Source organism: Xyrauchen texanus, chromosome 13, assembly GCF_025860055.1.
Source record: "Xyrauchen texanus isolate HMW12.3.18 chromosome 13, RBS_HiC_50CHRs, whole genome shotgun sequence".
Taxonomy (NCBI): Eukaryota; Metazoa; Chordata; class Actinopteri; order Cypriniformes; family Catostomidae; genus Xyrauchen; species Xyrauchen texanus.
The window spans coordinates 28,044,065-28,067,807 of NC_068288.1; the positions used below are offsets into that span (position 1 = coordinate 28,044,065).

Here is a 23,743-nt window from a genome sequence, read left to right on the forward strand (position 1 = left end):
AATAAAAATAAACTGAACAGAAAATTGTACTGTGAGGTGCAGTGCTGCAAAACTCATGAATATTAATTGCTATGCACAGTAAAAGATTATTTTAAATTGCCTGTTTTGATCAACAATCATACTTAATTATTGATTTTTTCACATAATATGTAATTTCATTTCTACATCTGCAACTATCAGTCTTGGGATTTTGTTAGATGATGAATACATAGATCAGCACTTTGATTAAGAACATGACTGATTGATCTAGTGGTAACTTTTTCCTTTAGTTTTTAGAGGTTTTGGATACTAATTTGCCCAAATATAACTTTCTATTTTAATAAAACAAGATTGCATATCTACGTTAGTGGATGGCTGTTACACATTAAAATAAAAGGCAATAAAAGATGCGGGGAGACAAGAGTAGGGGAAACACAGACACATTTATTGACAGTTCTGTATATGAAAGAATAGCAAACTCTGAAATTCAGACAGCGACAACCACAAACACTCCACACTGACAGCAGGAACTCAGAATGCGCCTGAGCGCCTGTGAATGAGATGATGCAGTTCATGAACAACCGTCTCCCATCACACAACCCAGCCATGAAACATTTGGTTTATATAGAGAGGAAACACTGCGCACCGGTGCGCCTCAACAACAATCAGCTCACCTGGTTACTGCACACCAGAGAGCGATTAAGAGAGAATGAGAGACAGAGAAAAAACAACACACACACACACAAAGTACATACACACAAACAATACGGTCGAGAAGGCCATCACAATGGAGGACATGAAAAAGAACGCAAGCTTCGGCAAAACTGCTGACACTAAACGACACTGATAACCAAGGTTGGGCAGTAACAGAATACATGTAATGGGATTATGTATTTAAAATACAAAATATAAGTAACTGTATTCCACTACAGTTACAATTTAAATAACCGGAACAGTTACATTCAAAAAGTATTTTGATTACTGGAGAAATTACTTTGCATTTTATTGTCATTTGTTTTATTTAATATTTAGTCCTTTCAGATGGAAAACATTTATACATATAAATGATGTGATCCAAATTGCATTTGAACAGCGGTGAACACTTTCTTATGATGTGTTACATTCATACCAGCAGACAGAGTAAGTTTGAAGTAAGTTTGGAGCACAAGAAATAGAAATAAACCTTGTGTAAATTGTCAGCTTTATGCTAAGCTAAAATACTATTTCTAGTCATTTTACATGCACATGTTACCTGGAGCGATCATATTTTGTTATCAAGAAAATTAATGTTGGATCATAATTTCTTTTTTTCTAGTAAGACCATTGATATTAGGGCAAAATGTTTTATTCTTCATAATACATTTTTATTGTTTTCCTGTAAAAATATCTACAAATCCTTAAAACAAGATCAGTTTGATTTGTCTTGTTTTAGAAACAACACTGCATAAGATATTTCGGTTTTTCAGAGAATGTATTTTTAACGTGTATTTTGTCTTATTCTACTGGCAGATTGTTATAGTCAAAACAAGTGAAAAAATCGTCTAGGTTACGTAAGTAACCTCCGTTCCCTGATGGTGGGAACGAGACGTTGTGTCGAAGAAGCGACACTAGGGGTCTCTCTTGAGCGCCGAATATACCTCTAATCTATGAAATTAGGCCAATGAGAAGATGGCGGACAGAATTTGCATGTCCCGCCCTCGGACATACGGGTTTAAAGGTGGGGAAATGCGTCTGTTTCATTCAGGATTTTTCTGAGGATCCGGAAATGGTCCGGCCACAACAGTGGCTCGGCTCAGTGACGTGGCCGGGAGGACACAACGTCTCGTTCCTTCCATCAGGGAATGGAGGTTACACACGTAACCTAGATGTTCCCAGTCTGTCGCTCACTTCGACGTTGTGTTGAAGAAGCAACACTAGGGGTCCAATTTAAATCACGCCATGTGCTGAGCTGTGTACATGTACTGCTGACACTGGAACGGGCAGGTACTTGACGTGCCAAAACGACCAGCTGTATCAGACTGCACGTACCATTCCCCAATGCCCCTTAAAGTCATAGGAACCCTTACAGTTACCCTAGTCAGGGGAACAGGGCGCCGAGCCTAGCCGGGCCTCTTTTCTCTCTATGTTTCTTGCATAGAGCAAAAAATGGCTGGGGCCCTAACACGCATCGCGGGAAGGGGGTCTTACCCAGTTCTTTCAGGGGGAAAAGACCCTGCGGAGACCACACCTGCCCAGAGAGGGGGAGGTAAAAGTGGCGAAATACACCACATGGGCTTTTAGGTCACATGTGGGAAGTGGCGCGGTGGTAGATCCCGCCTCTTCAGAGGGAGGAGTTGCTACTGACACGGTGACCAGGCGGCAGCGGGAACTCCCAAGGGAGACGCGGGTCCACTCGTAAGGAGACCGTACCGCGGAAAATACACACAGGCGGAAAGTCCACATAGGAGCCCTAACCTGTGGAGCACCTATTCCAGTACAGGGTAGATTTGAGTATCCGCAGGGCTAGGGAGGAGTCATCCAGAGAGCTGAGTGAGTGGGCTCTCCTGGGAGAAAAAGCGCACGGTATTACCTCAGCCGAGGGAAAGGGTGCTAGGTGCAAGCGATTCACCCGGTCAATCTGTCAGCGTGTTACCGAGTTCTACCGGCTCGGACCTGAGAAAACACAGGACGAGACTGACTCTACCCTGAGGCATGGCCTGGGTGCGATAGGCCAATTAAATGGCGTCCGCCACCCAATGGGAGATCCTCTGTTTGGCAAAGAGCTGCTCAGAGCATCTAAAGATCTGTGTGCGGTCCAAGTAGATCCACAGCAACGAAGGGGCTGGGTCTTTCTCCTCCCGGGGCAGTGCTTTCAGGTTCAGGTTATGACAGCAGGTGATAGATCAGCTAGATCTTCCACGTCCAGGGGCCAGAGGTGGAGGTTCCAGAGGTCTGGATGCGGATGCCAGAGCATGCCCCATCCCTGAGAAAGAAGGTCTTTCCTCAGGGTAATTTGCCAGGGAGGGGCTGTCGCGAGGAGTACGAGGTCCGAGAACCAAGCCCGAGTGGGCCAGTAGGGAGCCACTAAAGTGACTTGTTCCTCATCCTCCCTGAACTTGCATAGCACCTGTGCAAGAAGGCTCACTGGGGGAAATGCGTACTTGCGCAGCCCCGCGGGCCAGCTGTGTGCCAGTTCATCTGCCCCAATGGGAGCCTCTATTTGGGCATACCAGAAGCGGGCAGTGGGCGATTTCTTGGGAGGCGAACAGGTCTAACTGAGCCTTGCCGAACCGTTCTCAAATCAGCTGGACCGACGGGGGGTGAAGCCTCAACTCTCCACTGGGCAAGCGTTGTCGTGATAGCGCGTCCGCTACCACATTTTCCGGGGATGTGAGTGGCATGCAGCGACTTGAGTTGCTGCTGGCTCCAAAGGAGAAGACGACGGGCGAGTTGTGACATGTGGCGGGAGTGCATGCCGCCTTGGCGATTTATGTACACCAACGCAGTGGCGCTCTCTGATTTGATCAAGACGTGTTTGCCCTGAACTAGCTCCTCATGGCAAAGAAAACATTCAGCAACTCCAGGCAGTTGATGTGCCAGCACAGCGGGGCCCCTTTCCAACGGCACGCAGCTGCGTGCCCGTTGCACACGGAGCCCCAACCCAATCTGGAGGCGTTGGTCGTAAGGATCCTGCAAGGGGACTCCTGCCCGCAGAAAGCAGAGGTCTGTCCAGGGTTTGAATGTTTAGCGGCAGGCGGCATGTGCCGTGGCGCCATGCTCGTCTCGGGACTCGAGTCTGTAGCCAGTGCTGAAGCGGTCTCATATGCATCAACCCCAGTGGCGCGACCGCCGCGGAGGATGCCATATGCTCCAGGAGCTTCTGGAAAAGTTTTAAAGGGACATTTGTGCCTGGCCTGAATGTGACGAGGCATTTCAGCACTGACTGTGCACACTCGTTGGTGAGGCACGCTGACATTGAGACTGAGTCTAACTCCATGCCGAGAACAGAGATGCTCTGAACCGGGGCAAGCTTTCTCTTTTCCCAATTGACCTGAAGCCCTAAACGGCTGAGGTGCCTGAGCACCTGGTCCCTGTGGGCGCATAGTAACTCTCGGGAGTGGGCCAGGATGAGCCAGTCGTCGAGGTAGTTGAGTATGTGAATGCCGGCTTCTCGGAGCAGGGCAAGGGCTGCCTCTGCAACCTTCGTAAAGCTGCGAGGGGACAGGGACATGCCGAAGGGGGGGACCTTGTACTGATACGCCTGGCCGTCGAATGCAAACCGTAGAAAGGGTCGATGTCGAGGCAGCATTGAGACGTGGAAGTATGCATCCTTCAGGTCTACCGCTGCAAACCAATCTAGATGTCGGTGGCTGGAGCGCTGTTCCTTCTGTTGAAGGAAAGCCGTGACCGCAAAGTTGCCATGGTCATGTTCTCGCAGTGAGAACATGAACCATCCACAAATGCTGCCTCAGTGTGATCGCAGCCCAGACACACGAGACTGCGCCTGTGGCTGTCTGAAGCGGAGAGCACTCTACCGCATCCAAGAACTTTATAAAGACGCGTCCTGAAAAGGACGTTCAACGCCGCTGTGTATAGCTCTTTTTAGAGGAAAATACTCTTTTAGAGAAAATCACTCTTTTAATTCTTTTAAGTTTGCACTGTCGAAGCACCCAGGGGCAAACTGCACTGCCGTGCAGAGAAGGAGAAAGCCGCTGATGTGCACCGTAGTTCCAACAGGAGATCGACCAGAGGTAAGAGGAACAGGTGTGTGTGACTCGCAGCTCACTGCATGCACGACCATCGGCTCCGAAGAACATTTCTGAATGAAACAGACGCATTTTCCCGCCTTTATACCCGTATGTCCGGGGGCGGGACATGCAAATTCTGTCCGCCAACTTCTCATTGGCCTTTTATCATAGATCAGAGGTATATTCGGCGCTCAAGAGAGACCACTAGTGTCGCTTCCTATTCGACAAAACGTCGAAGTGAACGACAGACAGGGAACTACCAGTAATCCAAAGTATTTAGAGTATGCAACTGACCTTGAGTAATCTAATGGAATATGTTACAAATTATATTTTACAGAATGTATTCCTGTAGTGGAATACATTTCAAAAGTAACCCTCCTAACCCTGCTGATCAGCCGCAATGAACACTTTTCATAACATTCAAAGTAACGCATTCCAGCACCGGATCACCAGTCAAAACAAACATAGATGAAATAGAAACTGCAACTCAAGAACTGGAGATGTTTCATCTGGATTATATACTGATGAAAGCTATTTCAAAAAGTTGTGAGGACACGTCTCACCCATCTCAACCCATAACTGACAGCAATGTATCTAATAATCATTATGTAAATACTTGGAAACAACTGAGGAATTAATCTTTTACCTAATTTTTTACCCCACGTATTTGTCCATGTGGTCATTGTTATTGAGGAAATAAGTTAATCATCCCACAAGAGCCCAAACACTATACAAGCGCTACAATAGTAGGTGGGCAATTGGTCGATGCTGTGATTAGTTGCTGATGTAATAAGTCAATAGGTCTGTAGTCATTTGTGCATTCGGTGAGAGTTTAGGCTGTTTGACATGAGTAATATACCCAATACCCAATATCAAAATGAACGATAATATACTTACATTTATATTTAAAACATTTGGATACGTATGCTGGGGTGGCAGATGGGGTGGCCATAGTTTATCTAAGGGTGGCATTTGCCACCACATGACACCCCGGTAGATCTGCGCCTGTAACCCAGTATGTCTGTGTATTTTCTAGCAGTGGCAAGTTTCAGTACTTGCCCAGCAGTAACAGCAACATTTTCAGTGTAGCAGATCTAGTCTGCCAAGACCAAAACCCTATCAATATGTCATGCCAACTTTAACATAGGTACACACATTTCTGAAAGTTATCTTGGCTTTAATGGATTTTTATTACTAGAAAGAACATTTATTATTATATAATATTTATTTTTACTCTTTCATATTGAAACAGCTATCTGTATATTGTGATTGGATTCCAGAGCTATATGTAGCAAACAGCGGGCAATTCGGTTTATCTGAATGTAAAATATATCCAGAGCTACAACCCCAAATGCAAAAAAGTTGGGACAGTATGAAAAATGTGAAAGAATGAAAAGTGTGATTTGTAAATTATATTGACCCTTTGCTATATTGAAAGCACTACAACTAAATATTATATGATGTTTTACCATGTGAATTACATTTTATTTTTGTTTTTCTTTCTTTTAAAAAAAATGTACAATAATTTCAAATCAGATGATTGCAACACACTCCAAAAAAGTTACGACAGTCAAGAGTTTAGCACTCTGAAACATCACCATTTCTTCTAATAATACTTATTAAGCACTGAAGACACAAGTTTAAACACTGAAGACACAAGTTGAAAAAGTGGAATCTTCAGCTGCACAATTGTACGGGGTTTTCGTTGCCATATTTTGAGCTTCATAGTGCACCACATATTCTCAATTGGAGATGGTCAGGACTGCAGGCAGGCCAATTGCCCTCACAGATGTGAGAGTTTGCCATGCCATGGGCACTGACCCACCCCTGACACATACAGACACTGGCTTTTAGACCTGATGGTGATAACAGCTTGGATGGTGAAATGTGGACTCATCGGACCAAAAACACGGTTCCACTGTTCTACTTTCCATCTAAGATGAGACCGAGCACAGAGAAATCAGCAGAGCTTCTGGACAGTTTTGATGTAGGGTTTCTGCTTTGCATATAACTTGCATCTGTGGATACAGCGGCGAATGGTTTTGACTAACAAAGGTTTACTAAAGTAATCCCAAACCCATGTTCATGATATCCATAATGAATGCTGTTTTTAAGACAGTGATGACTGAGGGATCAGCACATTCAGATGTGGTTTTCGTCTTGCCCTTTATGCACCGTGATTTGAGAATATTCCTTGAATCTTTTAACTATATTGTGCACTGTAGAGGGTGAAGTGCCAAAAATCCTTCCAATTTGTCTTTGGAGAACATTGTCCTCAAAGTGCTGGATTATTTGCTGAAGTATCTCTTGCTAAATTGATAAGTCTTGAATTATCCTTGCTCTTGAAGGACTAGGCTGTTTTTGGAGGTTCCTTATATGACATAATTGCCTAGCCTATTTAACTCATCAAATTGTTATTAGTCTTAAATTACCCCTGTCTCAAGTGTGTTGCAATCATCTGATTTGAAATTAATGTACATTAAAAAAACAAAAAACAATGAAATTCACAAGGTAAAACGTCACGTTTAGTTGTAGTGCTTTCAATATGGCAAAGTGTGAATATCATTTACAAATCATTCCTTTTTGTTTTAGCATTTTTCATACTGTCCCAACTTTTTCAGAATTGGGGTTGTATTAGAATGAATTACATCCCTAAATCCACCCTGTAGTTTCCATTACTCTCAGAAATCACAGCATGGATTGTGGTGTCTGTAATTGTAATCCAGTTAGAAAAAATAGCACTTAAACATTGTGTTGTTCTTGGCAGGTGAACCAGCTGTACATACATGATGAATACAGGGTTTCCTTGCTTTATCACACCAACTCTTCACTTTTTCATTCTGCCAATGCAACACAACTCTCACTCTCTCTTTCTGTCTGTATATGTCTGTCTCCCTATTTTGTTGCCTTCTCAGTCTGTCTGTTACATTCTCTTTACCTCTCCTGCCCTGTCTCACTGTCCACATCTCTTTCCATCCCTTTTACTACCTTTTTGTTCTCTCACTCCATTCTTTCTGCCAAGCTGCTGTAATTTCTCAATATCCCACATCCTATTGCTTCACACATGTTTGACCAGCATCATCAACTAAGGTTTATGTGTAGATAACCTTTCCTCTCCTCACTGGAGCTTGACATTGGTGCAATTAATCATGCGTAAGGAGGTGCCAATAATTCTGAATACCATTTTTATGGTGCAGCGACCACATAATACACAGGGGTGGATTGGCTTTCCTGGGTTCTGGGGATATTATGGTCGTGCAGTGGTTTAGGTTATATTATATGCTTAGAGGCCAACCAGGACAAGGCAGGTTAAATACTTTTTTAGTGGTTCACAGGTTGGCAGATCTCTTGGTAGTTATTTTCATCTGTATATTGCTACCCATCCCATTGTAGGTGGAAAACCTCATGTGTCTATTGCCACCCATACTCCTAACGCATTAGGGGTAGTCTTGGGCTACAGAAGGGAGAGCAGTTGAGATTGGAGTAATGATTATCTGTTGAAATGTTTAACCAGCATATGGACACTCCAATATGTGTGGGCCCAGGAAAGACAACAAATGTTAAAGGGATAGTTCACCCAAAAATGTTAATTCTTTCATCATTTGCTCTCCGCCATGCCATCTCTGTTTTACTTTCTTTTGTCTGCGGAAAACAAAAAATTATTATCTGAAATATGGAGGCCTCAACTGACAGAATGGATCTAGCTTGAGGACATATAAACATGCTTCTGTCATGGAACACAGAGAACAAGGAGAACTAAGGCAGAAGTAAAAACTTCAATTTTGGTCTGTTTCTCAACCAAGCCTATTTTATTTCTTCAGAAGACTTGGAATATACCACTTGAGTAATAGGAATTACTTTCATGCTTTCATCTCATAATTTAAATTCTGTCCATTTTTGGAGCTTACATTTTTTGATCCCCAATGACTTGCAGTGTATGAAAAAAAGCTCATATATTCTTTAAAATATCTTCAGTTGAGTTCTGCAGAAGAAAGAAAGCCATTCGGGTCTGGAACAACATAAGGGTGAGTAAATGGTGAGAGAATTGTAATTTTTAGGTGAATTATTTCTTTACGACCAATCAAAATGAATAACTGTACAAAAAATTAAGAGCCTGATCTCATGATAATTACGTGACTACGGCTACATTTCTGCAAAACTATATTACATGGTGGGTATCACTGTACAATAAAGTGCCATTTGTTAACATTAGTTAACACAAACAAAAAATAAACACCATTTTTACAGCATTTATTAATGTTTGTTTATGTTAATTATTTATATTTAATTACATTAATACTTTTTTTAAATCTAAAGTTGTATTTGTTAACATTAGTTAATGCAATATGAACTAACATTAACAATGAACAATTGTAATTTTATTAGCTAACAGTATCAAAGCTTCATAAATGCTGTAATAAATATATTGGTCATATTTAGGTAAATGATACCTAATGAATGAACTAATGTTAACAAATTACTCTTAATTGTAAAGTGTTACCACATGGTTTATGTGGACTTTTATTCTGTTTACATGCGCTTCATGGACAGTTTTCACAGAGTGCACATCTCCGTTTTCATATCAGCGTCTCCCACTGAATGTGTTTAGATGCACCTCTCTCGCAAATGTTGATGGGTGATAACAAAATAATTTCTATTTCTTGCAGAGCATTTTAAAGCGCTTAAGATGAATCATGCGGTGTAATGGCTTCTGTGGTTTTACAATCAAGAATGTCTGTGCTTTATGTTGTTGAATTGGAAATGTGGATTTTGGGAGTTGGGCGACCCAAGAGAATGTAACAGTATAGCTGCACAGCTGCTGCAGTCAGCACAGGTTCTGTGTTGTTCCAGCTGAATGCTCCAAACCTCCCCACAAAGCCTTAGTTTAGGAAACAAGAAAAACCAGAACCCTATGATGAAAGTGATTGGAACCCTACTCACCCTGCAGTAATGTTTTTAAATGCGTAAAATTTCAATCCCACAGTTGGGCTCTTTAAAAATAAAAACTGAACTGATACAGTATGTATGTGCTGAGAGAATGATTCTTGAATTTACAGAGACAACATTTTCACTGTAAGAGAGCTCAGGTGTTCTTGTTAACAAATCGGTTTGTGTGTTGTAGCTGACAGGTTGCTTATTTTGCAACACCAATTTCTAACAGGTTTAGACAGATTTGCTGGCTTCTGTTTTTTCCCTAAATAGAATATTGTAAAAGGATCTGAAATAGATATGTTTCTTTTGCATTTGTGACCACAGATACACCTGAGAAAAGGCAAAACAGATTTGAGGTTTTCACAAGTTGGAACAAGTTCATCAGTAATTAAACATGCACCCAAAGTTGAGAGGTACTCACAGATTCACCCATTTCGGAAACAATGTATTTTCCAACATTCAACAGAGAAATCGCAAGCATATATTAAACGCTTTTAAACATATTAATACTAACTGAAACAAACACTCATACCACAATAACCTTTTTGGCCCTACCTCTACCACAATTCCCCACAAATATTTTATTAAATATATTTTATAAAATATTTCTATATATATATACATCTTTGGAGTCCATACTGCAGTAGATTTCTGCCTTGTGGAAGCTGTCCACTTATCCCAAGGTCAAAGACACATGACACAACATAGTTTTTTATTGGACACAGCAGGTGAGCGGCAGTGGGCCAGCCCACCCACACTGAAAGAGACACCCCCTGTTTGGAGGAAGAGGGGAGTCATGTAACTGAAGAGTGGCAGGGTATGCAGGGGTTTTTTAGGGCTATGCATGCCAAGTGCAGGGAATCAGTCTGGCAAATTCTGCTTGAGTTGGGAGCTGGCACAAGGATCAAAGCAACCCCCGTGGACCTTGATACTAAATGTTGCTGATACCATGTCAGGAGAAAGAATATACCGTTATCTAGATTACTCAAGCAAATTAGGTTGACTTCATGGTAGAGCAGTCTGTGAGAATAAATAAACCTTAGAATATTTTTTTCCCTCCACTGTAATGTAAATGTAATTTAGCAACACTAAATGAAGTATGTATTCCCTTTGACTGACATAAAATTAAGGAAGTAAATAGTTCCTTCAATGCCATTACAAAATGTGTGCTAATAAAATAATGTCTTTGTCCACAAATTACAAAGTGTTCAATCAATTAAGAAAGAAAGAAAGAAAGATGTTTTACCATCTAGTTAAATTAATTATTAATTTTAGGCTCATAGATTTTTAGACTTTTCAGTTGAAAAAGGTTGTAGTCAATATTAGCTGAAAAGCATGAACTGAATTGTCATGAGAATTCGAACCACACTTTGAAAAACTTTTGGAAAAGGTGAATAATTCCAGCTGACTATTTTCAATGTATTGTGATTTCGGCCACACTATTTCTAATTTTGTATACTATTAAGGTTGCATAGTTGCAATTGAGATGCAGGGAGAATCTCTTCTCTCTCTCTAAAACTGCATTTTAAAGGAATAGTTCACCCCAAAATTTTAATTGTCTCATAATTTTCTCACCCTCATGCCATCCCAGATGTGTATGAATTTCCTTGGAACACAAAGACATTTAGAAGAATATTTCAGCTCTGTAGGTCCACATAATGAAAGTCGACAAGGTCCAAAACATTCTCACCCACTATCATGTCGCCACTGAAGACATTGATTTAACCACTGGAGTCATATGGATAACTTTTTGCTACCTTTGTGTGCTTTTTGAAGCTGCTGACTTGCATTGTATGGACCTACAGTGCTTAGATATTTTTCAAAAAATCTTCATTTGTGTTCAGCAGAAGAACGAAAGTCCTACATATCAGGTGTAGCGTGAGTGAGAAGATGATGAGATAATTTTAATTTGTGTGTTAACTATTTATTTAGTTGATTCTAAAAATATATTGTATGAAAAAGATGATTAATAGGGCATTGTTCTGACAAGAATGATTATGATCTCCTGTGACTAATGCTTGTGATGTAAATCATGATTACGGTACTATATGAAATACTAATGCTTTTCCTCATGAAGGCTCCAACTGTAAAGCCCCTATCTGCACAGGAAGATGCACTGAGATATACGTAGAGACAGATGTTGTGGAGGGCACGATGCCATCACACATGACGCCACATGGTCCAGAGATATCAGCCTTCCATATTTCATAAACTGAAATGGAAAATAAAGAAAGGAGAGAAAGGAGAGGATATACCTGTAGGTTAAACCTCAGTCTCCTAGATACTAATACACTCCCAAAAAGATACAGCACAGTTTTGTTTAACTAACACATTCACACCCCACACTGTAAAAAAGTCATGACCTGCAATTGCTTACTTGTTGTAACCTGTAAATTTATATTTTTTTGTGTGTAACAAATGTATTCAGGTTGACTGAGACATGTTAAATAATATGACTTAATCATATTGACTTTATTTGAAGCAGTTGATTTAGATATTACAACATGAAGGACATTAAAAAAAAAAAAAAAAACAATTCTAGTGCAATTTGATTTGTGTCAGAGCTTTTCAACTCTGATATTAGGAAGTTGACTAGGATTTAAAAAAAATAAATAAAATGCTTCAAAGTGTATCAAGTACAAATAATATATTCAAAGCTTCATGAACACAAATTCCTTCTCAACTAATATTAAAAATGTAAATATTAAATATACTAAATTCTGTTACTGTTCTTGTGTACTAGAAAAATATTCAGTTGTTAGGTGGGCCAGAGATATAATTTCTTTGGGTTCCCATGCTAATGCACATTCTTTTTTTTACTAAATTAAACATTAAAACTAATGACTAATGAAAAGTTGGATAATGGAAAGGACAATGTCTGGACAAAAATTAAACAGAATGCAACTAATCGTGTTATTATTTTTGTTTTGTTTTAATGAAACAGAATGGGTTGACTATAACTCAAATATTTATTTATTGAACTTATGGTGGTCAATTTACTTTTATATAAGTCCAAGACCACTGGAAATGGAAGGTCTGATTATTTTTGAACATCCATATCAAGATGTAGAAGGAAAGGGGAGAGAAAACAAAAGGAACTTGTTCTCTTGGGGTCATATTAAAATTAATAAATTTTATGTCACAGCTGTCTTTCTGTTAACCTGTTTAGTTTTACACTTTGTGTTGGTTAAAAAAATATTTCAGGAACACTGTAGAACCAGTTCAAAAGAACCTTTGTGGGAGCCTTCAGTTTAAATATACAGATGGACCAGGCATCACTTCCGTCCAACCACCAATATATAAAAACGTCATGGTTACTGTTGTAACCTCCGTTCCCCGAGGAACGAGACATTGTGTCAAATTAAGTGATACAAGGGGTCTTCCTGGGACGTACCTCTGAACCTGAGAAAAGGCCAATGTCAAGTTGGCAGACAGAATTTGCAAGCCCCACCCCGGACATACGGGTATAGAGGGAAGCGGGGCAGCGAGTGTCAGTCAGGATTTTGCACTGAGGAGCCGAAAATAAGGTTTACAGTGGTAGGTCTAGTGCTGTTGCAGGAGGGACACAACGTCTCGTTCCTTCCCTCGGGGAACGGAGGTTACAACAGTAACCATGACTTTCCCCTTCTGTCACTCACTCGACGTTGTGTCAAATGAAGTGGCAAAAGGGATCCCATCTAAAAACGGCACGCACTGACCGTGTTACGTGAACTGTCGAGACAGGCTACTGTGTGCTAGAGGAAACTGTGTCGGCTGCATGTAGCCTCCCCAACACCCCCAAAGAGATGTCACATACAGACCTTAGCTTCCCATACACCACGAGGGTTTTGAAGCCGTACGTGGGAAATGGCACTGTGGTAGGTCCAGCCTAATGAGATGGGACTCTACAGCACGGCTGTAGCATGCCCAAGGGAAACGCTGGTCAGCCGACAGGGGGACCATACCGCGGGAAATACATCACAGGGAGTTTGCCTGAGAAGGGAACTAAGCCCGTGGAGCCTGACCCCAGTACAGAGCACCTGTGATTCAAATGCAGAAGGCTAGGGAGGAGAACATCCAGGGTGCGACGCTTAGTGGCTAACCTGGGATAGAAGTCGCACTGGATCAACTTGGTGAAGAGCGCTGTGTGCAAGCGCCGACTCAAGAGACCGACTCAACCCTGAGATTGTAAAATCTGGCCAAGGTATTGGGTGTTGCTCAGCCCACTGCTCTGCAGATGTCTGCTAAGGAGGTGCCATGGGCCAGTGCCCACGAGGATGGCACGAGGATGCCACGAGGATTGAGTGTGCTCGAACCCGCAAGAGGGTGGGTACGGCCTGGGTGTGATAAGCTAAGGAAATAGCATCAACGACCCAGTGAGCTAACCTCTGCTTGGAGATGGCGTTCCCTTTCCGCCATCCGCTGAAGCAGACAAAGAGCTGCTCAGAACATCTAGAGCTCTGCGTGCAGTCCAAATAGATACGTAAAGCACGTACCGGACACAGCAACGAGAAGGCCAGGGCAGCTTACTTGCAGATTCACAACCTGGTCCCTGAAGGGGGTCATAGGAACCTTGGGCATATAGCCCGGTAGCGACCTCAGGATAATGTAAGAATGTGCCGGACCGAACTCCAGGCAGGTGTCGCTGACTGAGAACGCTTGCAGGTTCCCAACCTTCTTGATGGAGGCTAACGCGATCAGGAGGGCCATCTTCAGGGAGATGGCCTTGAGCTCAACTAAATCAGCCTCCCCTCCAGCCTCTCCTGGAGGAATGAAAGCACTGACCAAACTGCGCACCTCTGCGGGTCTTCGGCTAAAGAAGAACACCAATTCGCGAACAAGCGCCACTTTAGGGTGTAAAGTTGCCTGGTGGAGGGAGCTCTGGCTTGGTTGATTGTTTCTATGATCCACTAGATCTTCTGCATCCCGTCCAGGGCCCAGACGTGGAGGTTCCAAAGGTCTGGGTGCGGGTGCCAGAGGGTCCCCGTCCCTGAGAAAGAAGGTCCTTGCTCAGGGGAATTTTCTAGGGAGGTGCTGTCACGAGGAGCGTAAGATCCGAGAACCAGGTCCGGGTGGGCCAGTAAGGGGCCACCAGGATGACCTGTTCCTCGTCCTCCCTGATCTTGCACAGCACCAGTACCAGAGCGGGCAGTGGGAGTTGTCCTGGGAGGCAAAGAGATCTATTTGTGCCATGCCGAATTGGTCCAAAATCAGCTGGACCACCTGGGGGTAGAGCCTCCACTCTCCGCTGGGCGAAACCTGCCACGATGGCGGACGCGTTGCGGTTGCCAGGGATGTGAGTGGCATGCAGCGACCTGAGTCGCGGCTGACTCCAAAGGAGGAGGTGGCGGACGAGTTGTGACATATGATGAGAGCGCAAACCACCTTGGTGATTTATGTACGCTACCGTCGCGGTGCTGTCTGAATGGATCAAGACGTACTTGCCCCGGATTAGTGGGAGAAACCTCCATAGGGCAAGAGATACAGCCAGCAACTCTAGGCAGTTGATGTGCCAACGCAGCTGGGGTTCTGTCCAGGGGCCAGCAGCAGCGTGCCCGTTGCTCACAGCGCCCCAACCCTGTTAAGAGGCATCTGTGGTGACCATGACACGTCTGGACACCTGCTGCAAGGAGACTCCCATCCGCAGGAAGCAGAGGTCTGTCCAAGGGTTGAAAGTCTGACGGCAAGAAGGGGTGATTGTCATACGGTATTTAACGTGGCGCTATGCCCATCTTGGGAGTCTGTAGCCAGTGCTGAAGCGGTCTCATATGCATCAATCTGAGCAGAGCGGCCACGGCTGAGGATGCCATATGCCCCAAGAGCCTCTAGAATAGTTATAGAGGAACCGCTGTGCCAGATTCGAAGAGAGCAAGGCACCTGAGCACTGACTGAGCGTGCTCGTTGGTGAGGCGCGCTGTCATTGAGACTGAGTCTAACTCCATGCAGAGAAAAGAGTTGCTCTGAACCGGGGCGAGCTTGCTCTTTTCCCAGTTGACCTGAAGCCCTAGACGGCTGAGGTGCCGGAGCACCTGTTCCCTGTGAGTCAAGATGAACCAGCCATCAAGGTAGTTGAGTATGCGGACGCCCACTTCCCTTAGCGGGGCAAGAGCTGCCTCTGCGACCTTCGTGAAGATGCGAGGGGGCAGGGACAGGCCGAAGGGGAGGACCTTGTACTGATACGCCTGGCAGTCGAATGCGAACCGCAGGGAGGGTCGATATCGAGGCAAGATGGAGGCGTGGAAGTACACATCCTTCAGATCTACCGCCGTGAACCAATCTAGCTGTCGAACGCAGGTAAGAACGTGTTTCTGCGTGAGCATTTTGAACGAGAGTCTGTGCAAAGCCTGGTTGAGATCCAAGATTGGTCGCAACCTGGCACCTTTTTGGGTACGATGAAGTAAGGGCGGTAGAGACCCTTCTTCATCTCGGCTGGAGGGACGTGCTCTATCGCGTCCTTGAGAAGCAGAGTCGTGATCTCTGCCCATAAAGCGCTGGGTTTTTCGCCGCGTAAAGAAGGTGGAGCGAATATCGCTTAAACGAGGCGTGAGCCAGGCGAAATGAGTTGCGTAGCCGAGCCGGATAGTCCTGGCCAACCAGCGCGACGGGTCAGGCAGCGAAAGCCAAACGTCCAAACTCTGCGCGAGGGGCACTAACAGGATGATCGCTTTTGACATACCGGGTGGGGCTTCGCGGCAGGGGGGGAGCAGGTAATAGCACATCGAGACGCAGAAGAGTGTCCCGAGCCTTGGGAACTCAAACTCTTTTAGAGGAAATAAACTCTTTTTAGGAGTAGAAAAACTCTTTCAGGCAATGAAAGCACTGTCGAAGCGCCCAGGGGCGTGGACTGCACAGCGTGCAGAGAGAGAGAACGGCAGCTGGAAACGAGCCATAGATCCAACAGCAGTGCTTCTTGCCAACAGAGGTGAGTGGAACAGTGTTGAACTCAGCTTTGCTATTGCACAACCGTTCGGCTCCAAAGAAAAATTCTGACTGACACTCGCTGCCCCGCTTCCCTTTATACCCGTATGTCTGGGGCAGGGCATACAAATTCTGTCTACTATCTTGACATTGGCCTTTTCTCAGGTTCAGAGGTACGTTTGGCGTCCCAGGAAGACCCCTTGTGTCACTTCATTTGACACAACGTCGAGTGAGTGACAGAAGGGGAACTACATTATTAATTCAAATTAAAGGCAGAGACAGAAACAAATAGGGTTTTTTTTTTTCTCACCACTTTTCAATTGATCCACAGCTATCTCTGAGTTAACAACAGACTTTCAGGTTTTGAATTTAAAAATATATATAAAAACAAATTTAGTTAGTCATGACTACTTACATATACAAGAAAGAACATTACATTTGTAACCTTACAGCAAAATATCGAGTAGAAGTAGAAAGAGAGAGTTAAAGGTTAGTAGTAGAAATGTTTTGTCAGCTAACTTTAAAATGCATGTGTTAACCTTTAAATGTACAGGTCTACAAGGTCTACAAGTCAAAAGATTATATTTTTTTAATACTACATAATCTACATGAATACATTGGGTTACACCCATGAAAGTACTTTTTAGGGTCAGATTAGGTAAACATAGCTCCTTAAGGTAACTATTGCACATTTGGACTTTTAGACTGTATGCTTTTATTGTAAAGTCTGTACTGTGTAATTAAAAACTTTTATATATTTATATCTTATATCTTTATATATTTTATATATTAATGCTTTGGCAAGCCCAAAAGTTTAGTAATAAAGAAACCAAATGTTGACTAAAAATTCAAACTTGTTTTATTATACTGCCTCACAAGAAAATAATTTTGCTCTCCAGTGAAAAAAAATTGAAAGTTGCTCTTATTACTATCTCATGAGCAATGCTTCGACAGAAAAGGGTAATGGCTGTGTTACAGCTTTTTTGATGGAGTCTTGATTTGCACCCTCCACAATGTCCATACGTACAGAAGCCCCCTGTCCCAAAGACTTCCTGCATTTGTGTGGTGATTTAGCTTGTTCCAAGACATCAGCCATAGTCAGTGAGGAAGGAATGTCTTGTTTTGGTATAGTGTCAACAGTAAATCTTTTTGGCTTGGCAGCAGACAGATCAGCAGAACTGCTTTCCAGCATGGTTTTTATCACATCAACACCTGGACTTGCACTGTAGCAATTTGGTGGAGGTTGAATCGATGGATATGGCAGAGATTCCGGACTTGACTCTCTCACAGTGAAAAGATTCCAGTTCTCACATACTCTTAGAGAGACACTCTCTGCCAGTGTGTCTGAGCAGTCTTGAGTCTTGGATTTAAGCACATGTGGGTAGTGGAAAAGAGCACAGTCTATCAAAGGTAGGCCACTTTTGGAAACAGGCATGTATGTGGGCATGATTGGGTCTGAAAGTGGGATAAAGTATGGTGTGGAGGGCATCACAGCCTGGAGGAGGAATGCAGGGAACTCCTCCATCTCTTTCTGCCTTAGCTCTCTTTCCAGCATCACACTCTCCAGCTCTTTATCAGCAAATGCTTTCCTCTTCCTCATCCGAACACTAACTGGTGGGTTGTGGAGTTTCTTTGGCCAATCCTCTAGCATTGGTGGCTTGTAACCTATGGCATGAAAAGAGGAGTATTAGAATAAGTGGCTTTCTTGTACATATTCAAGATTTTGTCTAATGTAGGTCTTAAAAGGTTTATAATTTCTTCAGCACTATAAAGTAAAAATAAAAGTACCATTCGGAATAGACCCCTGCTCAAACTTAGAGCATTGGTTTAGCCATTCCTGCTTTTTCAGGCTTGTTGGGATGCTCAAACAAGCAGCACACAGTGTTTGCACATTATGAGAAAATCAACCTACTTACTTACTTACTGTGTATTTGGCTCTGAATATTAGGCTGGGATAGGAGAATATATTTCAACATCGAAAAAACTAAAACACATCACCTTTAACAGTTCATAACTGAGATACTACAAGAGTGGAAAGAATAAACTGCTCCACATAAGTTAAGATAAATAACACCATGAGGCCCTGTGTCCATATGTGTGGACGCAACACAAAATTCAAATTAATTTAAACCAATTAAAAAAACTCTACACTGTCATTTAAGGGATAAACTTCTGGTGCACCATGTCATGTGACGCAACAGTGTGGCATTGATTTCCGTAAAGCGCTATAGGAGCAGCGCCAACAGAAGTGTCTCTGGTAAGAAAAAGTTTTTTGATTGAAACCTATTTGGTTGTAAAGAGTAGCGTCTCTAGATTTGTTTGCTTTAAAAAATCCATATATTCTTCGTACGTCAGCGCACTGATAAACATGATGGCCACATGCATCAAGGTGCATTTCAAACTGTTCTGAGACCAGTCAGACAAACAGCACACTGAAGGATTTCACTAATTAGGGAGCTAGGAAGCAAGGATGCATCCTAGTTTTCTATGCAGCTAAGTGCATTCAATCCTAAAATCTGACCAAAAGTTCAGTTTCAGGCTGCAGATGATGTTTGATAACTCAATAACTTAATAACTTAATAAATGTTTACCAAACATGGGACAATAATCATTACATAGATTCAGAATGTTATTAAGAAAAATTGTATTTTAACTTGATTGGCAGTGATTTGATGATGCTGGCCATAACTTTTTATCAGAATCCTTATTTAGCTTTATAGAAAATCAGCTGTAATTTTATAACGTCTCAAAAACATGAATAACCAACACTCCTGGACACAAAATGAACGATTTGATTAAATAAATCTGACTTTCTATACTTTGGAAAAAACTTTAAATTTCAAATATTAGTCCTGCTGTCCACATATGTGGACATATGTTTTTAGGAAAACGATTTGCTTAAGATTTTTTTTATTTTTTTGTTTGCTTTGTTTTTTTTTGCTTGTTATTAGGCACTTCTAGTTACAAATCAAAAAGGGAAATGGAAACTGCACATCAGTCACGTTGGGGTCTCAGGAGGATAAATAAATTAAGATAGAGTTCTTTCTCAAAGTGTCAAGTACAGAGTTTTATAAAAGTGTTTCTCAGCAATTGCTTTGAAATTAAGAGCAACCTTTTTTACTTTATTTCAGAAGAGTAAAGAAATGGATCTCTATGCAGAACTCAAGTAAGCTAGAATATATAATGCCCATTACATTTTAGAATGAAACAATAACACTTTAATTACATTAAAATTTATGGCAACAGAAAATCTCTTTGACCTTAACATTGACACATGAGGGAAAAACACAAAACACATGAGGGAAAATCAAACTCCAAAGCAGTTATACGAGCCAATTCTTCTGTAATTCCTCTATCCATTTGCCTAATTTTAATTACCTTAAATAAACACAAACAGATCTATACCCAGCAGATGGATAACGGGTGAACTAATCCAGTTTCTTCCAATGTCGCCTTTGAGGGTGCTATTGTGTTAATGAGATGTGCGTTAATTAAGGCTTACCCTCTAGAATACTCTTTGCCAGGAGACTAGGTGCCCTCGTGTAGCGCTGGTAGGCTTTGCGCTTGAGAAGGAAGGTCTTTTTTTTACCTTTTTTACACTGTCAAAGCAAAGACAGCTCACCATTAATTCACAAGATAGACAAAAGATACAAAGGATTAAAGGAATAACATTTTTGCATAATTTGATCCAAGTCCACTTGATGACTTCTTGTTTTTGCATCAGTTCAGCATGAAATTATTTATGACCATTTAATTTTGAAAGATGCGTATCACTGCCAGCAGTAATAGAAAACAATAATTAAAACTATGTTTTAGGAATGATTACAAAACATGCCTGATATACTGAGTAACCTAATATTTGCTTCACGTGGTAAATCTAAATGAACAGTTTTATTTAATACAAAAATGTTTCTTAACATCACTGAATCAACCTGAATACATTTGATTACACTAATACAATGTAATTAGGCTTGAATATAGCTCCACACTGTAAAAAAAAAGTTCATAATTTTAACGGTAAAATACTGTAAAAATTATAGAGTAAAAAAACGTTAATTGGTTAATTGGTAGTTACATTAAAATATACTGTATTTTATATATATATATATATATATATATATATATATATATATATATATATATATATATATATATTTAAAACGATAAAAAAAAAAGATACAAAAAGTAAAAAAAATTTACAAATTGTTTCATGTAAAAAGTAGGATTGTCTGTATAATTAACAGAACAAATTTATATTATGTTTAACAAGAGAGTAAGTGTACTTTTTACAGTAAATGATTGTAAAAATTTCGGTAAAAACAATAATCGGGCATTTCCAGAATTCCCTGTGTGACCCAGTAAATTTCATTATATATTTTTTGGGAACAGATATGTTTCCTCTTATTTTTAATATCAGTTATGAACATTGGGGTGTTCTGTGTTATTTTTTATGTACTTTAGTTAATGTTTATTACATAATTTTAATTTCACATGTGTTACCCTGATGGTGTTTAGTGTTTGTGTGAGTGCAACTGAGCACTGTCTCTACATGTTTATTGGTTATTGCTCCATGAAGGGCCTCTACTGATGAATTACATATCATCATGTGTCCTTTTGTAATTACTACAGTGATTAACAATACATTATAAAGTGAAAAGCAGATTTTTACAGTTTCAGAAGGTTAACATATCAAGTTTATTATTTAATAATATAGACAACGGTAATGCACCACAAAATATACAGGCAACAAAATTACATCCCGTAAAGCCAGAAATGTGGTTACCGTATTTTTACATTGAATTTCTGGCAACCACAGCTGCCAGTTTTTTACCGTAAATTTAACATGATTTTTTTTTTACAGTGTAGAACTGGCAGGTTACCCATTTTTACAGAGTAATTTGCTAAAGACTCTCTTCAAAAATTATCTCGATCAGTTGTTAATGACTGTACGTAACTCTGGTATTGTTTTCAGAAATGTTGCCTTAATAGATAGAGGCCAATATATATATATATAGGCCAATATATATATATATATATATATATATATATATATATATATATATATATATATATATATATATATATAGGCCTGCTAACCACTGTAAACAGTAATCTCCAGTTGTTACATTAAGGAGCTATTTGTTTATGATCTATTAGTCTTAAAATACGTTTTGTTGGTAAAGATTTATGTATTTAGATTGATTCAGTGGTGTGTAAAATAATATTTTTGACTTTAATAAAAACAATTAATTTAGTCTGAAAAAAAAAGTCTGCTGAAAGAGATTCCCTCCAGGCAAGTTACCACACCTGCTCTAACCCTACAACAAAATCATAAAAAACATTTTTAGTTCAACTGTAGGGCACTGAACAACTTTCAACAAGTCCCTTGCTTAATAAACCAACCTCTGTGGCCTGCTGTCTCCTGAGAGCGACTTGCGCTGCCATCACCCTCTGTCTCTCTACAACGAGCAGACAGTTCACGCACTGACAGTCCCGCCAGCGACACAAGCGCTTGTGGCCCTTGAGGCGCGACACGACTCCGTGATTCCTGCAGCGAGCGCACTTCGGGCTGCGGGTCAGCTTGCGCTGCACTGGGGCTTCATGATCCATCCTCATCATCTCTGCCCTGCGCGCCGCGGGCTCCCATCTGTCAACGCTCTCCACGTCAATCTCTTCATCCCACTCTGCTTTGAGCGGATCTAGTTGGGTCAAATCTCCCTGTGAGTCTCTATCGGGTTTAGTGGACATTTATAAGAACAATGAACTGCTGCTACTGTATCTAATACCGCTCCACTTTATGCCATAAATGATAATTTAAAACCTTGGATAAAACAGCTGTTTAAATCAACCGACGTTATTCCGTTAATCACAGGCAAATCTAATATGTTCCCATGCGTAAGCAAAGAAAAGTCTTAGTGGAAACTGCAGGCAGATTTTGAAATTATAAACTATTCAGCTGTGCTGTGGAATCTGGAAGGTCGCCTCTCACCTGGTTTGCCAGTGGATATGCACTTTCGGAACGAAGCTGTGATTGATCTCGTACTTGTCAAGTTTCAGCTCACCTTACCTACTTCTCAATATTTAACCTCGTTGTTAGTTATTGACAACGTCACACGGTTAATGATGATGCAATGAAAACTCCTCCTATCTGCTCCTGTTACTCTTGACCGTGCAATAATCCATGCTCAGGATTGCTACCTTTATCAACACAGAACAAAGGCTTTATATATATATATATATATATATATATATATATATATATATATATATATATATATATATATAAACATTCTGAAAATTGGTTTATGATATAAATCATTTATATAAAATGTATTGTATAATAGAAGCACAAAATATGGAAATATAATTATAGAAATAGCCTAAAAAGAATGCATAAGGGTATTCATTTCCAGTTCTTGAGCCATTCATTCATGGCTCAAGAACATGTATTATTTACTTCATTAAATCACATTTAGTCCCACTCCACAATTAAGGGTGCTTTTGCTTCCTTTTTTTTTTTTTTTTTTTGCTGAAAATCCTTAAAATGCTGCAATCAAATGTAGGGCACTTAACATTTACTCAACCTAAAATAATCACTGTGTAATGTCTACAATAACACTTAAGGTCCTCATGAATCCAATGTTATAGGCTCTGGTCAATATAATATTTGATAGGCCTTTAAGTATTGTTGTTGCATTTTGCTGTCGTTGCTGTTTATTTTTATATTTTTTGTTTATTTGTTTTTGCAATTTATCAGTCTAAATTAACCGGTAGGCTATATAACGGTAAAAGTACAAATATTAAACATAGTCATATGTCATAAAAGCGGCATGCTAAAAATATAATTATAAATTAATAATTATGTCAAATTATTATAAACAAATTACCAAACTTACGTTTAAAATAGCAATAAAATATGACATAACAATGACAGTAAAATATTTTGATAACTACCATTTAATGACTCTAATAATAATAATAATTAGAGTAATAACAATAATAATTATTAATAATAATAATTATAATAATAATGACTCTCTCTTTTTTGCCCACCTCCATACATTTACTACATGTTTCACTTATACTGGAGTTTATAAAAGAAACCTTACACCCTGATACCCAGACTTACAATAGTAAAGGTTTTAGGAATCAGTATTTGCACACATAATGACTATGTACTGAGGGGACTGTGAAACTGACCTCTGCGA

At 40.8% G+C, this 23,743-nt stretch overlaps 1 protein-coding gene across 1 annotated transcript; it reads right to left on the reverse strand.

Moving 5' to 3' along the window:
- Window positions 1–17,311: 17,311 nt before the first annotated feature.
- On the reverse strand, window positions 17,312–22,575 carry LOC127653923 (uncharacterized). The gene is made up of 4 exons (XM_052140781.1): window positions 22,525–22,575; window positions 21,939–22,234; window positions 20,038–20,134; window positions 17,312–18,200 (listed from the first exon to the last, which is right to left on the reverse strand). The coding sequence occupies exons 2-4, from the start codon at window positions 22,152–22,154 to the stop codon at window positions 17,464–17,466; spliced, it is 1,050 nt and encodes a 349-aa protein (XP_051996741.1). The 5' UTR covers window positions 22,155–22,234; window positions 22,525–22,575; the 3' UTR covers window positions 17,312–17,463.
- Window positions 22,576–23,743: the final 1,168 nt, after the last annotated feature.

What these genes read in the sequence shown, in the direction of transcription:
- LOC127653923 (XM_052140781.1), bottom strand. Translation starts at nt 22,154, where the DNA reads ATGATGAGGATGGATCATGAAGCCCCAGTGCAGCGCAAGCTGACCCGC. An exon ending in GGAGACAGCAGGCCACAGAG is followed by an intron (nt 20,135 to 21,938) that starts GTTGGTTTATTA and finishes TTGCTTTGACAG; the next exon opens with TGTAAAAAAGGTAAAAAAAA. An exon ending in GGCAAAGAGTATTCTAGAGG is followed by an intron (nt 18,201 to 20,037) that starts GTAAGCCTTAAT and finishes TTCATGCCATAG; the next exon opens with GTTACAAGCCACCAATGCTA.